The sequence below is a fragment of the Rattus rattus genome, chromosome 11, assembly GCF_011064425.1.
Source record: "Rattus rattus isolate New Zealand chromosome 11, Rrattus_CSIRO_v1, whole genome shotgun sequence".
Taxonomy (NCBI): domain Eukaryota; kingdom Metazoa; phylum Chordata; class Mammalia; order Rodentia; family Muridae; genus Rattus; species Rattus rattus.
In genome coordinates, this window is record NC_046164.1 from 97381637 (window position 1) to 97395462 (window position 13826).

Sequence of the window (13826 nt, forward strand, 5' to 3'; positions counted from 1 at the left end):
AAAGGCTTAAATTCTAAAAACACAATACAAATGTTAAAGGCTTCTTTCCAGCATCTATGACATTGCTCAAAATATCAGGCCCGTGGGGAGGAGCTAAAAACTTAAGCTGTGCTAGAGCTGGTGAGTTAGCATTTCCAGCACATCCACATCCTTCCAGATTTAGATCCTACTGGAAATGCCACCCTGAAAAACTCTGCCGAGGTGGAAATGAACACAAGAACATTCACTAACTTTTTGATCTAATATACTCTTTATAGTTGTTTGTTTGTTTTGACTCAGGGTCGGGGGAACCAGGAGCACAGGTAATATTTGGGAAGGGACTCAACGGATTAAGAACTGCAGAGGTGATCGGGATGGCCAGGATGTGAGGGTGATGGGGGCAGAAGGAACCAAGACATGAAAGAAAAGAGGGCCTTGAAATGACTCAGGGCAAGGAGTTTCTATCACAGGAAGCAGGCCCTGAAAGAGAGCGAGTGGAACTAATCCCGAGAGGAGCCACAGCAGCATTATTCTTAAGGGAAAGTGCTGCTGAAGATCTGTCTTGTGTCAGCTTAACCAGTGCATAGGGAAGCCTCAGCACAGTGCTGACTTTTTCCCACTGGCCTGGCTGCTGAAGGAATGCTGCCCTGACAGACATACAGCCTTATCTCAGGAAGGCCCCCAAGGCACGCTAACATGCCTTAGTTAGTATTCCTTTCTAGTTCCTTCTCTCCTTAAAAGCTGCCAGGCTGAGATATCGGGGAAGGAGGGTTGGGCAGAGCACACTATGACCTGAATACATAAGAGCCCAGAGTTCCAGCCCTTAGGAAAGTTCCTGCCGTCAGGATGAGCCATTGCATAAGCCGAATGGAAAGTAAGGCTTGGAAAAGCAAGAGACTATGGGGTGGAAAGGCTCGCTTCCCTTCACTACAGAAGACGGGTTTGAAGGGTTTTAGTTTTTATCTGGACAATGTGCAATGTTGTTGAAAGTATTCTTAGAGAAAATGTAAGTCGTTCAGGTTTTAAAAATGGCTCCGAGAATAATGGGCCTGAGGATGCTCCAGGAATTTGCGAATGGCTTGGAAAGCCCAGCCACTCTTATCACTTGGATCCATTTTATAACTGATCTCCCACTCTGTGGATAGGATCCTGGGATTCAAAGAACTCCAGACACAGGACAATATTTATAAAGATGTATTAAAAGAAGGCACGTTCAGAGAGAGAGAGAGAGAGAAGAGAGGCAGGCTATCTCTACCATAGTCTCAATGTTTCAAGATTAACTCAGGTTTAGAGAAAGTCTCCAAAACTGTGGGAGCTATACATTATTAAAATATTCTATTAGGTCTGTTCCTATGTCTTCCAGAATCATCTATAGCCGTGGTTCTTAACCTCCCTAATGCTGTGACCCTTTAATATAGTCCCTCATATAGTGACTTCAACGTGAAATTATTTTCATTGCTGCTTCATAACTTTTTCCTACTGCTATGAGTTGCAATATAAATATATAATATTCAGGATACCTGATATGTGACCTCTGTGTAAGGGTCCTTCAACCCCCAAAGGAGTTGCGACCCACAGGTTGAGAAACGGTATCCAGAGGGTAGTTCAGTGGTAAAATAGAATGAAGGGCCAAGAATCGAGTGGAGAACCATGGGGAGTTCTGAAAAACATGCCCAAAGTCTAGGGCCACACACCTACCCCACTGAGGCATGGATTCGCAAGAATGACTGAAGGCTAAGAGGTCAGTGAAGAGGTGGCTAGGCAACACTTGGCGGATCACTGAAGAGACCTCTGTACTAATGCAAGGGACGGATGATAAAATTGGCCGGAGCAGCGACTAAGGAGAAGGCAAAGAAATTGTGAAGCAGGCTTCGCTAAGCTCTGCGGCTTACTGGCTTTCTAGAAGGAAGTAACCCCAGCAGAATTCTGAACAGGAGGCAGCCTGCTGGGGGATGAGGGGAAGTCTTGACTTCAGATAGGCGTGGGGGCTTTGAACAAGTCTAACCTGAACTAGCTGCGATTTGAGCAGCCAGCCTTCTGCAGCACTTCGCCTCTGGAAAAGCCTGACTGCTCTACCATGCCTAGCAGTTTCAACTTAACAAATTATCAGTTCTGTATAGAAGTCATGGCTTTACTTCAAACCACGAGGCCCTGAGGTTTGTAGAAAGGAAACCATTTATGGAAACATCATTAAATTCAATTAAAAGTCAACGGTGTAGGTTTTCGGTGACCACCCACCTAAACATAGCTTAGAAATGATTGTTTTTAGCATTTCAGGGTTTAATAGCTATTTTAATTTTAGTTTCTTCCACTCACCTTATTAAAAAAAAAGCAAGAATCTGCTTTATTCTACTTGCCCAGAGCTGTCACTGGGAGCAAGTTTTTCACAGACTCTGGGGTGAAGGGAGGAAGGAGATTAAGCCCAGTGAGAGAAGACTTTAGGAATGGTGCCTGCTTATGTAAAGTCCCTCACCCACCAGGCCTGCTGGGTTAGTATTTATGCAAAACATAGGCAACCACAGTATTCTGCACTAGCAAGCTCTTGGGAGCTCCCTCTTCACCAAAGGAATGGGAATGCTGAATTAAAGGATCTTTTCTCCCCGTGGGGCACAGCCAGATCTCAATGCTCCCTGCTTAATGGACTCCGATTTAGCAGTTCGGGGCCCCAGTATGGCCTATTCTGCAGCACTTGCCTAGAAAGATTGTCAGTTCTTTGCAACAATACAAGCTTACAGAGCAGCTATTGACACAGTGGACAAAGGGCCTCTGTGAAGCCCATGGAGCCAAGGAAGCTCACAGTTGACATGATCATGGAGGAGAGCCTTGCCCTGCTTCATCTTGCCTCTGGCAAGCTTGAAACTCCCACACAGCTACTGATTAAAAGCGACACTTTTTTTTTTCTTTTTTTTTAAATTGGGGGCAGGTTCTCTCTGGAGATTTCCTTCTCCAAACATAGCAAAAAAGCTTAGGGGAAAAAAAAAAAAACCCTGAGATTGCCTATATATGGTGATTTGCTTTAACTCGAGGATGTGTGTCTAATTTTCCTATATTTTTAACACTGCCATCAGGAACATGTTCTAGCTCTTTGTTCCATCACAAACTGGCTGGCAAGGCGTCTTCACCTGTAAATTAGACACATGGTAACTCAAGTCTGTCTATTTTCAGTTCCCCTTGCCTTTTGTGACACATACTAAAACCAAACAAACATTTCAATTTCTTTCTTTTTTTCCCAAATTCTATAGCTTCCTATTTATTGTTTGGGACTTTAACTACAAAGCACTTAGGTGGCTCTGCCCCTCCAGCTTTGCGGTCCGGTGATGACTGCCTGATCTGGATTGAATCTTGTCCATAGCTTCTATGCACCATGTTTATTTATTTATTTGTTTTTATTGGATATTTTTTATTTACATTTCAAATGTTATTCCCTTTCCTGGTTTCCCATCCATAACCCCCTTGTCCCATACTCCCCTCCCCCTGCTTCTATGAGGATGTTCCCCCACCCATCCACACCCCTTCCCCCCTCCCCACCCTGACATTCCCTTATACTGGGGCATCAAGCCTTGACAGGATCAAGGTCCTCTCCTCCCATTGGCTCAACCCCCTCCCCAATCACCCCCTTCCTGCCCTGACATCCCCATACATGGGGGGGGGGGTTCAGCCTTGGCAGGACCAAGTGCTTCTCCTCCCACTGGTGCCCAATAAGGCCATTCTCTGTTACATATGCAGCTGGAATCATAGGTCTGTCCATGTGTACTCTTTGGATGGTGGTTTAATCCCCGGGAGTTCTGGTTGGTTAGTATTGTTGTTCTTATGGGGTTGCAAGCCTCTTCAGCCCCTTCAATCCTTTCTCTCACTCCTCCAATGGGGACTGCGTTCTCAGTTCAATGGTCTGCTGCTAGCATTCACCCGTGTATTAGTAATGCTCTGTCAGAGCCTCTCAGGAGACAGCTATATCAGGTTCCTGTCAGCATGCACTTCTTGGCATCAGCAATATTGTCTGGGTTTGGTGGTTGTATATGGGCTGGATCCCCAAGTGGGGCAATCTCTGGGTGGCCTTTCCTTCAGTTTCTTCTCCAAACTTTGTCTCTGTATTCCCTCCTATGAGTATTTTTGTTCCCCCTTCTAAGAGGTACTGAAGCATTCGCATTTTGGTCATCCTTCTTGAACTCCATGTGGTCTGTGGATTGAATCTTGGGTAATCCAAGCTTTGGGGCTAATATTCACTTATCAATGAGTGCATACCATGTGTGTTTTTCTGTGATTGGGTTACCTCACTCAGAATGATATTTTCTAGTTCCATCCATTTACCTAAGAATTTCATGAAGTCATTGTTTTTCATGTGTATATGATACAGATAAAAAAAAAGCTGTATTAAGCTGTCTCCACGGCCATTTAGGGCATTCCCAGATTCTGCATGGATTACCTGTCTCCCATAACCACAGGTGCTAATAAAATGAAAGTAAAAGCAGCTGCTGACAAGGAGTGGATTTGCAGAGCCTTTGGAGGACTGATGTATCTACTTACTCATTTAAGAAGCATTTGCTTGCTACTTACTGTGTGCAAGGCTCTGTGTGCAAGGTACTGTACCAGTTACCTACTATGTGCAATATACTCTGCCAGCTACCTACATGGTGGACCATGACCAAACCGTTAGAAAGCCAAGAGTCCCACAGAAAAAGTCTGCATACAGTAGAAATGTCTCAGTGTTACAGATGAACCTATTAAGGAATTACAGGAGGCAATCAATTTGTGGCAGAAACAAGAAAACAAAACCAGGGCTAGAGAGACAGCTCTGTGGTTACTTGCTAGCACGGCCTTTCTGAGTCCCAAGCTTGGTTCCCAGCACCTACACATGACCCCTCACACAGCCTGTAAGTGCAACTCTAGGGGGTCTAACACCTCTGATCTCTGAGAATACCTGCATAGTCACTTACAGATATACTTGATTCAAAAAATCCTACCAACCAACCAACCAACCAACTAACCAACCAACCAACCAACCAACAAAATCCCTATAACACTTCTTTATAGTATATGTAGTAGACATTCCTTTATAAATAGGTTTTTTTTTTTGCTTAGGTCTATAAACAGCCAAACTTCAAAATAAAATTTTAGATCATATCCATTTAACCATAGGTATCTAAAAAGTTTGGAAAATATTAATGCCACAGTGGAACTCTGGGGTCGTTTGCAGGTATCCCCTGTCAGTTAGCAGGTAAAGACACTGTCATTTAAAAGCGCTCATAGCCAGGGTTGGTGAGTAGGCTCGTGGATGAAGGCACTTGCTGCTGACCCTCAAGCTTGTGTATGGCCCCCAGACTCACATTGTGGAAGAAGTAGTGCCCCACACATATAAACACACACAAACACACACATAAATGCAAAACAAGACAAAACAAAAAATGTGCTTTGAGCTCAAAAATCTAATTTTAGGGTTGGTAAAAGTTCCTTGTTTTCCTCAGGAATATATGCCATAGATTGAAGAGTGAATATGTATCTAAAATATTAATCTAGGAAAATTCTTACAGGTTCTTTTTCATAATCCCTGCTATGACTAATTCTTGTCCTGCCACCTCAATGTGATGGGTACCATTCTTGGATGAATGCAAGCTGGGCTTAGACGAAGGAAGCTGTTGTTTCTGAGGAGGGACCAAAAAGAGCTAACCTGAAGCTAAGCCCTATCTGCAGTCTGTTTTAGGTTGCCATGACATTGTTCCAGAGAAATACTTTAATAAGCAGCCTCAGCCCATCAGGAGTTTGGCTCCTAGACATGCAGGCTGTCTTATACTGATAGTCTCAAAAAGAAACAGTTAACAGCGTGAAATTTATTCTTTGAAAAGTTATGGCATATCCACCCAGATATGAACCCCATACCCGTACTCTACTCAGTAAGACTTCAACAGATGCCGCACAGTGGCACAGAAACACCGTCTGTCCACATGGAAACTGACCTAATAGGGGAGTCTTACCCATTATGGCTGCCAACACCATGCAGCCAATGAACTACAAACCTCTGCCTTCTTCCCTCTTGGTAAGCTCTTTCACTGCTCATGTATCACCGGCCTGTCAGTGCTGGTCTGCTAGCAAGTATTTCCTCCTCCTGGCTGATGAGACTCAAGGAGGGTGAGCTATCTTTGTGGTAGACCGCAGTTTGCAAAGTGACAGCTTTTCCTCTGTCCCCACAAAGAAGGAATGGGAAGCAGAGCTCACTTGGAACGTCCCCAGACCTAGGGGCACTAAACAGTATGTAAACAAGGGGACTGTCTCTTATATGAAAGCTGTTAGGCCTCTCTTGTTGCTAGGGACTGGGAGAGGGGTAAGGGAGAAATGGCAAGTCTCAAAGAGGAGCACTGCAGGAGAACTGAATTGTCTGCAGGGTCCACACTGGAATTATGGAAAGGTAAGGAACTGAGAGCTAAGATCAACTTACTATGGGGATTGCAAGGGACTGGGTACCGCTGTATGCACTACCATCATCAATACACATGGGAAGAAGCCTGACAGGGAAGGAGGAGCCACCTGAACACCCAATGTCAGAAACAGTGTGTCGAGGCAGAGAGTGAGAGCCCTAGATCCTCAGCCCCACTGAGATGCAGCCTGAAGGCAAGGTCCTTCCCACGTCAAGACGTCTTCATCGCTTTAACTGGTTTGGGAAGACTTTCTGCTCATGTTGCAGATAAAAGCACTTTGAAGAAGGAACATTTTGTGTTCCTTACTCTATTGGCCATTAGTCTAACTGGAGAGTTCATCTAGTCTGCTGTGGCCACTGCTGACCCCTTTGCTGATATTAGAACCTGCTTCTTTGAGCTCCGATGGGGAGTGAAGATCAGTGGCTCTTCAGTAATGCCTCAGGCCTTTATTACCATATTGGACCTCATGAGCATCCAGCCTCAGAGACGAGTCACAGCTGGGCTCTGTCTCTTCAGTGTGAGACAGCCATTGTTGGACTGATTGCCTTGCCTAAGCCATTCCAATAAGTTTCTCTTTAAATATATATTCATTCCTCTAGTTCTGTTCCTCTAGAAGGTGCTGACTAATGCAGCTGCTCTTGTCAGGTTTGCCACAACAATGAGAAACGTAATATAAAAGTGCTTTTATATTACAATGTAATATTGTAGTATGATACACAAATAATTTGTCATTTTAAAACTTTTTAGAAAATAAAGTGGTGATTAATACACTGCCCACTCTCCCTCCACTGCGTGTGTGTGTGTGTGTGTGCGTGCGCGCGCGCACACACACACACACACACACACACACACACACACACATCAGCTGAGTATCCAGACCAAATCTGTTTGATCAGAGGCAGTGAGAGGCTCAGCAGGGAAACTGCCAAGCCCAAAGCTCTGAGTTCAGCTTTCAGGACCCATATGACAGAAGGCAGGAACTGGTTATTACAGATTGTCCTGTGATCTTCTCAGTGTCACAAGTGTACCTTCCCCCTCCACACAAATAAATGAACAAATGTAAAAACATTAAATATATCTGAGACACTAGCAACTAAAATGAATGCCATAATTCTACAGTTATTCACAGCTAGCGAGTACATAAACTGGTGCTAAGACAAGGTTCAAACATTACAAACTTTGCTACTTCATTTTTTTTTAACAAGGAGAAATGCGTTTTTCAGGCTAAAACAAAGACCTCTCTGAGCAAAGGAAACGATGCCTCAGATCAAGCAAGATTTTGATTTGTGACCACGGGTTGGGCAGCTTCTGGGAGAAGAACACAAAGAAGGTTGGGTTGAGCCTGCTTAGTCACAGGTGACAAGGACCTTAATAGCACAAGAATGTCAGAAACAATGTGTAGAGGCAGAGAGTGAGAGCCCTAGATCCTTTATTTATCCAGGGTTAGGTCACCCAAAGCTATGAGCCTCGGTGCTTATTAACGAAGGGTCTGGAAAGGTGTAGGCTTTCCGTATGTGCACAGAGAGAAAACTGACTTAAAAGACTGCCAGTTTTCATAAAAGAGCCCAGGCTTTGCTCATGCTGTGGCTTTACCTTGAAAGTGGGCTTCTGTCTGAACGCTGGGTCCAACTGAATATAGTAAATAAAAACCTCTATTGTTACCACCTTCCACACAGTTTAGACTTTTAAAACTTTTGTTACTATTTTTAAATGTATATGGGCATTTTGCCCACATGTATATACACATTCATTGTACGTGTGCCTGGTGCTCACAGCGGCTAGAAGAGGATGTCAGATTCCCTGGAACTGGAGTTACAAATAGTTGTGAACTGCCATGTGGGTGCTGGGAACCAAATCTGGGTCTTCTACAGGAGCAGCCAGTGCTCGTAGTCACTGAACCATCTCTCCAGTCTTAATACCTGTGCCAAATAGTAGGCACTTAAAAATAAATGGCTGGGGTCGGGGGAGGGAGCAGAGGCCAAGGGGATGGCCAATCAATAACCGGCCCAACTTGAGACCCATCCCATGGGCAGGCACCAATCCCTAACACTATTATTGATACTCTGTTATGTTTATAGACAGGAGCATGTTGCTTGTCCTCTGAGAAACTTCACCCAGTAGCTGACTCAGATACTGACACCCATAGCCAAACAGTGGATGGAGCTTAGGGACTCTTATGGAAGTGTAGGAGGAAGGATTGAAGGCCCCAAAGGGAATAGGAACTCCACAGGAAGTCCAACAAAGTCTACTAACCTGGACCCCTGGGGCTCTCAAAATCTGAACCACCAACCAGAGAACACACATAGGCTTGACCTAAGTTTCCACGCACACGCTTAGCGGATGTGCAGCCTGGCCCTCATGTGGATCCTGAGCAATGGGAACGTGGACTATTCCAAAGCTAATGCCTGTCAGTGGGCTATGCTCTTCTAGCCGGGCTGCCTTGTCTGGCCTCAGTGGAAGAAGAAGCACCTAGCCTCACAGAGACTTGAGGTGCCAGGTGGGGGATACCCAGGGGCCCCTACACACCCAGAGTAGAAGGGGAGAGGGAATGGGGGAAAGATTGTGCGAGGGGATGACCAGGAGGGGGGCTAGTGAGTGGGATGTAAAGTGAATAAGTAAAAAAATAAAATAAATGGTTGGCTTAAGGACATAGCTCAGTGGGTAAAGAGCTTGCTATGCAAGCATGAGGACCCAAGTTTGAATCCCAGAACCTGTGTAAAAGCTGTTGATTTTCGGTTAGCAAAAGCAATAAGGGAGAATGTTTTGGAATTGTGTACCCTACCTACATCTCCTGCCTTTCTCCTTCCCACTACCCACCCCTTATGTACAGCATCCATAGGTTCTTCCAGCCTTTCTGCTTCTGACTGGTTTCAGTGCATGGGAGGACTCAGCAGAGCTGACTGTGGGAGGAGAAGGTTGCTAAGGCTGCCTCCAAGGTTGGGGCTGCCTGAAGGAATCCAAGCGGAGGAACCATATGGCAAGCTGGGGCAAAGCTGAGATGTGATTGGCATATTTCACATTCGCTAAGTGTGGCCTGGTGTTCTCTTCAGGGAAATTATTTTTTTTTTTCCTCAACTTTCTCACTTCCCAAAATATTGGAACTGAAGGTCATATGACTTTTGAAGCATAAAAGTCACAATATGTTAGAAGTTGCACAAGAAGGCATCATGTAGTCTCACAGCTATTTTAAATATCTAAATGTAATTAGAAACAATTCATGGCTGTCTTAGAAACTTAGAAGTTCAGTGGCTTCCAAATGATTGATGCAAACTGTGCAGCTGTCAGCCAGCATGTTTTTCTCAGTGTGACAGCTGCTGCACTCTTCTCAGGGAGCAGGGTGGGAAGGGATTCAGTTAGACTCAGATGCCTGGAGCGTAGTTAGGAGACAAAGTCAAAGTCCTTGCATGGAGCAGTGCTCTGGTGCTTGTCTCTTTCACTGTCACTGGTATATGTCCTGCTCCAGGTACCTTCAGTATTACACACCTCGGGGACAAGAAGAAATCAGGAAAGCTTGAAGGGGCCAAAGGAAGGCACTGGCCCTAACACTCCCTGGGAGAAGCTGGGTACTGCTTGGTGCAGTGCTCCTGATACAGGAGGCACCACTCGCTCTTCCCCCTCTTTCACAGGAGGCTAGAACTCGTGAAGCCACGTTGTAATGCATGATTTATTGTCACTCCTGGCTTCCAGGCCTCAGAACCCCCCCCCCATTGTGGATTCTCACTAATTTCCTGAATGCACCACCTGCCCTATACTTCTGTCTTCTGTGGTCACAAGCTGCCTAGTCTTATTTCTGAGGTCGAACCCCCTAAAATTACTGACCAAGATGGGAAGAGACTCCTAAGTTCAGATTTTGATTTTTCTCCCTACAGGTTAACTGGTTACTGGGCACACTCAACTCCCAGCACGGCATGTAACTGCTACTCTCTCTGTGGTTAAAAGCCCTTCTATAGGGGTTGGGGATTTAGCTCAGTGGTAGAGCGCTTGCCTAGCAAGCGCAAGGCCCTGGGTTCGGTCCCCAGCTCTGAAAAAAAGAAAAAAAAAAGCCCTTCTACAAACTGGGGCTCTCAAATGTTTTGTTTGTTTGTTTTGTTATCAAGGAAATTGCTGGCCTGTACTTATCTTAAAATGGTTTTCTTTCCATATGTTTTCTTCACTGCATTCAAGGGTTCAAGGGTGAGTTATTTTTTAAAGTGACAGTAGAAAAGTACTTGCTCATAATTCTATGAAGTTTTTCTTCTTGTTTTTAAAAAATAAAGATTCAATTCAGTGTACCCTAACATATAGCAACTCTTCAATTATGGAACAATAGAGAAAATAAGGTGTGTTCAAAAATGTAATCTTAAAGTGGAAAACTATTGGCCTCCTCATCGCCATCTCATATTAAATTAGGCAGCATGGATTTTGTACAGCTGTGCAAAGAGGCCGTGAGACAAGGAATGGTTGTGTGATCATGGGCTACACCTGAATCAGATCAGGGACCAGGACGTCAGCACAGTGTTTACATGGCTGGATCTTAGTTGAGTGGTCTGAGCTTTAGTGTGATACACCACTGAGTTTTATAGAACCAGCTTGAACACTCTTGGAAAGATGGGCAAGCCGATTCCACTGACAATGGAATGTGAAATTGGAGAGGTCGGATACTTTATTTTTAAAAAGATCTGACCCAGACCAAATGCCTTCCTTGGATAGATCAGTTAAGTGGCTTGCATTTGTGTGTGTGTGTGTGTGTGTGTGTTTATTTGTTCAGTTTTTTAGGATTAAGTCCTTTAAACATTAATTTTCCTTGTAGCCACTTTCAGAAAAAGAAACTATATTTTAAAAACCGCTGCCAAAAATTCTATCTTTTAAGCAAAAGAAAATTTTCCATTAGTACTGTAGCATGTAATAAAGATGCAGGGGGAGAATTAGGGTTTTTCTGTTTCGTGCATCTTTACTGACAGCTACAGTAAAGCTATCACTGAACTGAGGCAAGAGGTTGGATCTTAAGCCACATCTTAAGAGTAAGTAGGGAACATCTTGTCTACCACATAGCTTTATTGGTCAGAAGGCTCTATAAACAGCAAATCCGTGAATCTCCCAGCATACAGTGTGGTGTGGGGGTCACTGTGACCATTCAGCCTACCGCAAGGAAAAGAACCCACAGACGACTCTCCCGAGGTGCGTCAGATCTCTGAGATTCTCTTCAGATTCTAGTTTCTATCCAACATCTCCTCTTACCAACTAGGAACATAGTCAATTATGTAATTACGGACTTGGTATTTTAAAATTATACAGTGCTTGGTCATTTCTCTTGTCAGTACTTAAAACTGTGAATCAGACAGGTACAAAATAGCATTAGAAGTTCACTGTCTATGCGACGATGTTCAGGCGACAGAAATCACGCAGGTCAGGTCTAGCAATTCCAGCCTCCTGCACGGTGGGGACACAGTAAGAGAAAGCATATCCATTGACAAAGTGTCAAAGAAAGACTGGTCAGAATGGGAGGTGAGTCCCACAGATTCCACTCACTTCAAAGTCTTGACCTGCTCCTCCCCTGTTGATCAATGTGCTGTCTTGTTAATTGTGCATTCGGAACATCCTTTGGGGTCCCTTGCTTCCTCCCCTTGTCAGGGAAACCTAGTCCAACCAAATTTCTTACCTAACCAAACCATACACAACAACCAATCTGTATAATTTTGAATGACTCTCGGCTTGTGTGAGGGCATTGGTCAACTTCCTTCAACTTAAGTCTGTGTTAAGACTCTAGGCAGATAAAAAAAAGGTCTCACTTCGGCCAAAATTACAGGGCAAATAAGATGTACTAGTTCAAGTCGGTTTGCCGTCAGGTATAAGAAATGCAAGCAGACCTTGCAAACACCGTACCTTTCTTCCATGGACACCTCTTTTAGCTGCTGGTGTGGTTTGGTGCCTTCCATTTCCCTGATGCTGACAGCATAGATCTTGGTGGTATAGTCAATGGCTTTCTCTCTAGCAACATCGCTGTCATAGCCTCAAACATCAGAAAGAGATTGTGGGTGTTACATGGCTTTCAAGTGTTTAGGAGGGTACCAGACAAAAAAACGTACCATCATAACGGAAAGCACATGGCTGATTGGGGCTCACCTCCGTCTTCTTCTGCGTCTGTGTCTGACTCCTCGCTGTCAACCAGCTTGCTCTCCTGAGTCCCCACAAATTCCCTGGTCCAGATCATCAAGGCTGTGTCAGCTCCTCCTACCGTGAGCAGCACAGAGTCATTGTGCAACCACCTCACGTTGGTAACGTGTGCGCTGTGCCCCACATACTTCTTAAATCTTGCATGCTGTCCCTGCGAACAAAGCCAGAAAGCGGCAGTTACCAGTCAGTGCCTAATTATTCCTGTTGCTGTTATCTAGGATGTAACAAAACTGTTCATTTTCTAGTTTTCTAATTTTGCCAGTATCGTAAGAATACATGCTCCATGCATGTTGTGAATGGGTCTCCCCTTAAGACTGGCTCTCAGTAGGTCTTCAACAGGTATTTTTGAGGTGGATTTGAGAACTAAGGAAATACAAACCATTTGTTACCATGTCTCTCTGAACTCCTTGACATGTCTGTAGCCACTCCCCACAGTGGGTTTTACATATTTACATTTACATCCTGGCAAGGATAGAAGGCAGCAAGGGACCTCAAGTAAAGTTTAAAACAGTTTCATCCTGGAACTTGTAAAAGCATCTCTAACCCAGAAGTCACTTAAAGAACTTAAAGCAATCTCCTTTCCACTAAGAAATCTAAATGAATATAATTCAGTTTTCAAGACATTACTGGAAGCTTTTTGAGTGTAGTATGCAGGCTGTTCCACTATATCAGCAGGTGGGGAGGGGTGGAGGGTCGGCACGACTGTGGCTGTCCCAGGGCTATCCTGACAAGTGCTGGGAAGCCAATGTTGGCACCAGGAAGAGCTTCCATTTTGGGCTACAGAGACATAGCATGGCAAAAATGGCTCCCGTGGGAGCCACTTAAAGGGGTGGGGTTTCTATCCTACACCAGGCCAGGAGCCAGAAGCTGGCTTCCCAGATGAAAACTTTAGCATATAACTGATAAGAGGCTTCCCTGGGGTTTTGAACTGGTGTACTAGGAAGCCTGAAACAGCAAGACACATGGCAGGAAATGGGGCAGGCACTTGAGGCTGCAAACCTACAGATTTCTAGATCTGGCCAACCCTTCCCCTTCACTTGGAAACTCCTCAAGAAAGCACTGAGAGTGAGAAGACCAGAAAAACCAACAGGCAGGCAGTAATTGCAAAAAACAAAACAAAACAAAACAAAACAAAACAAACCCCTATTATCTCCTGGCTTCTAAAGGCAACTGCACTCATGTATACACCCCCATCCACTCATGTACATATATACACATACTTTAAAAGTAATAAAAATATATCTTAAAAGAATAGAAAGAAACAAAAATTAAACAAATGACCTG

At 44.4% G+C, this 13826-nt stretch overlaps 1 protein-coding gene across 1 annotated transcript in view; it reads right to left on the reverse strand.

Moving 5' to 3' along the window:
- Eml6 (EMAP like 6) overlaps positions 1 to 13826 on the reverse strand; it is a 288615-nt gene that overhangs the window by 23199 nt on the left and 251590 nt on the right. Inside the window, 3 exon segments of the mRNA XM_032915924.1 lie at positions 8643 to 8650; positions 12236 to 12378; positions 12492 to 12693. Of these exon segments, the coding sequence (XP_032771815.1) occupies positions 8643 to 8650; positions 12236 to 12378; positions 12492 to 12693 (353 nt within the window).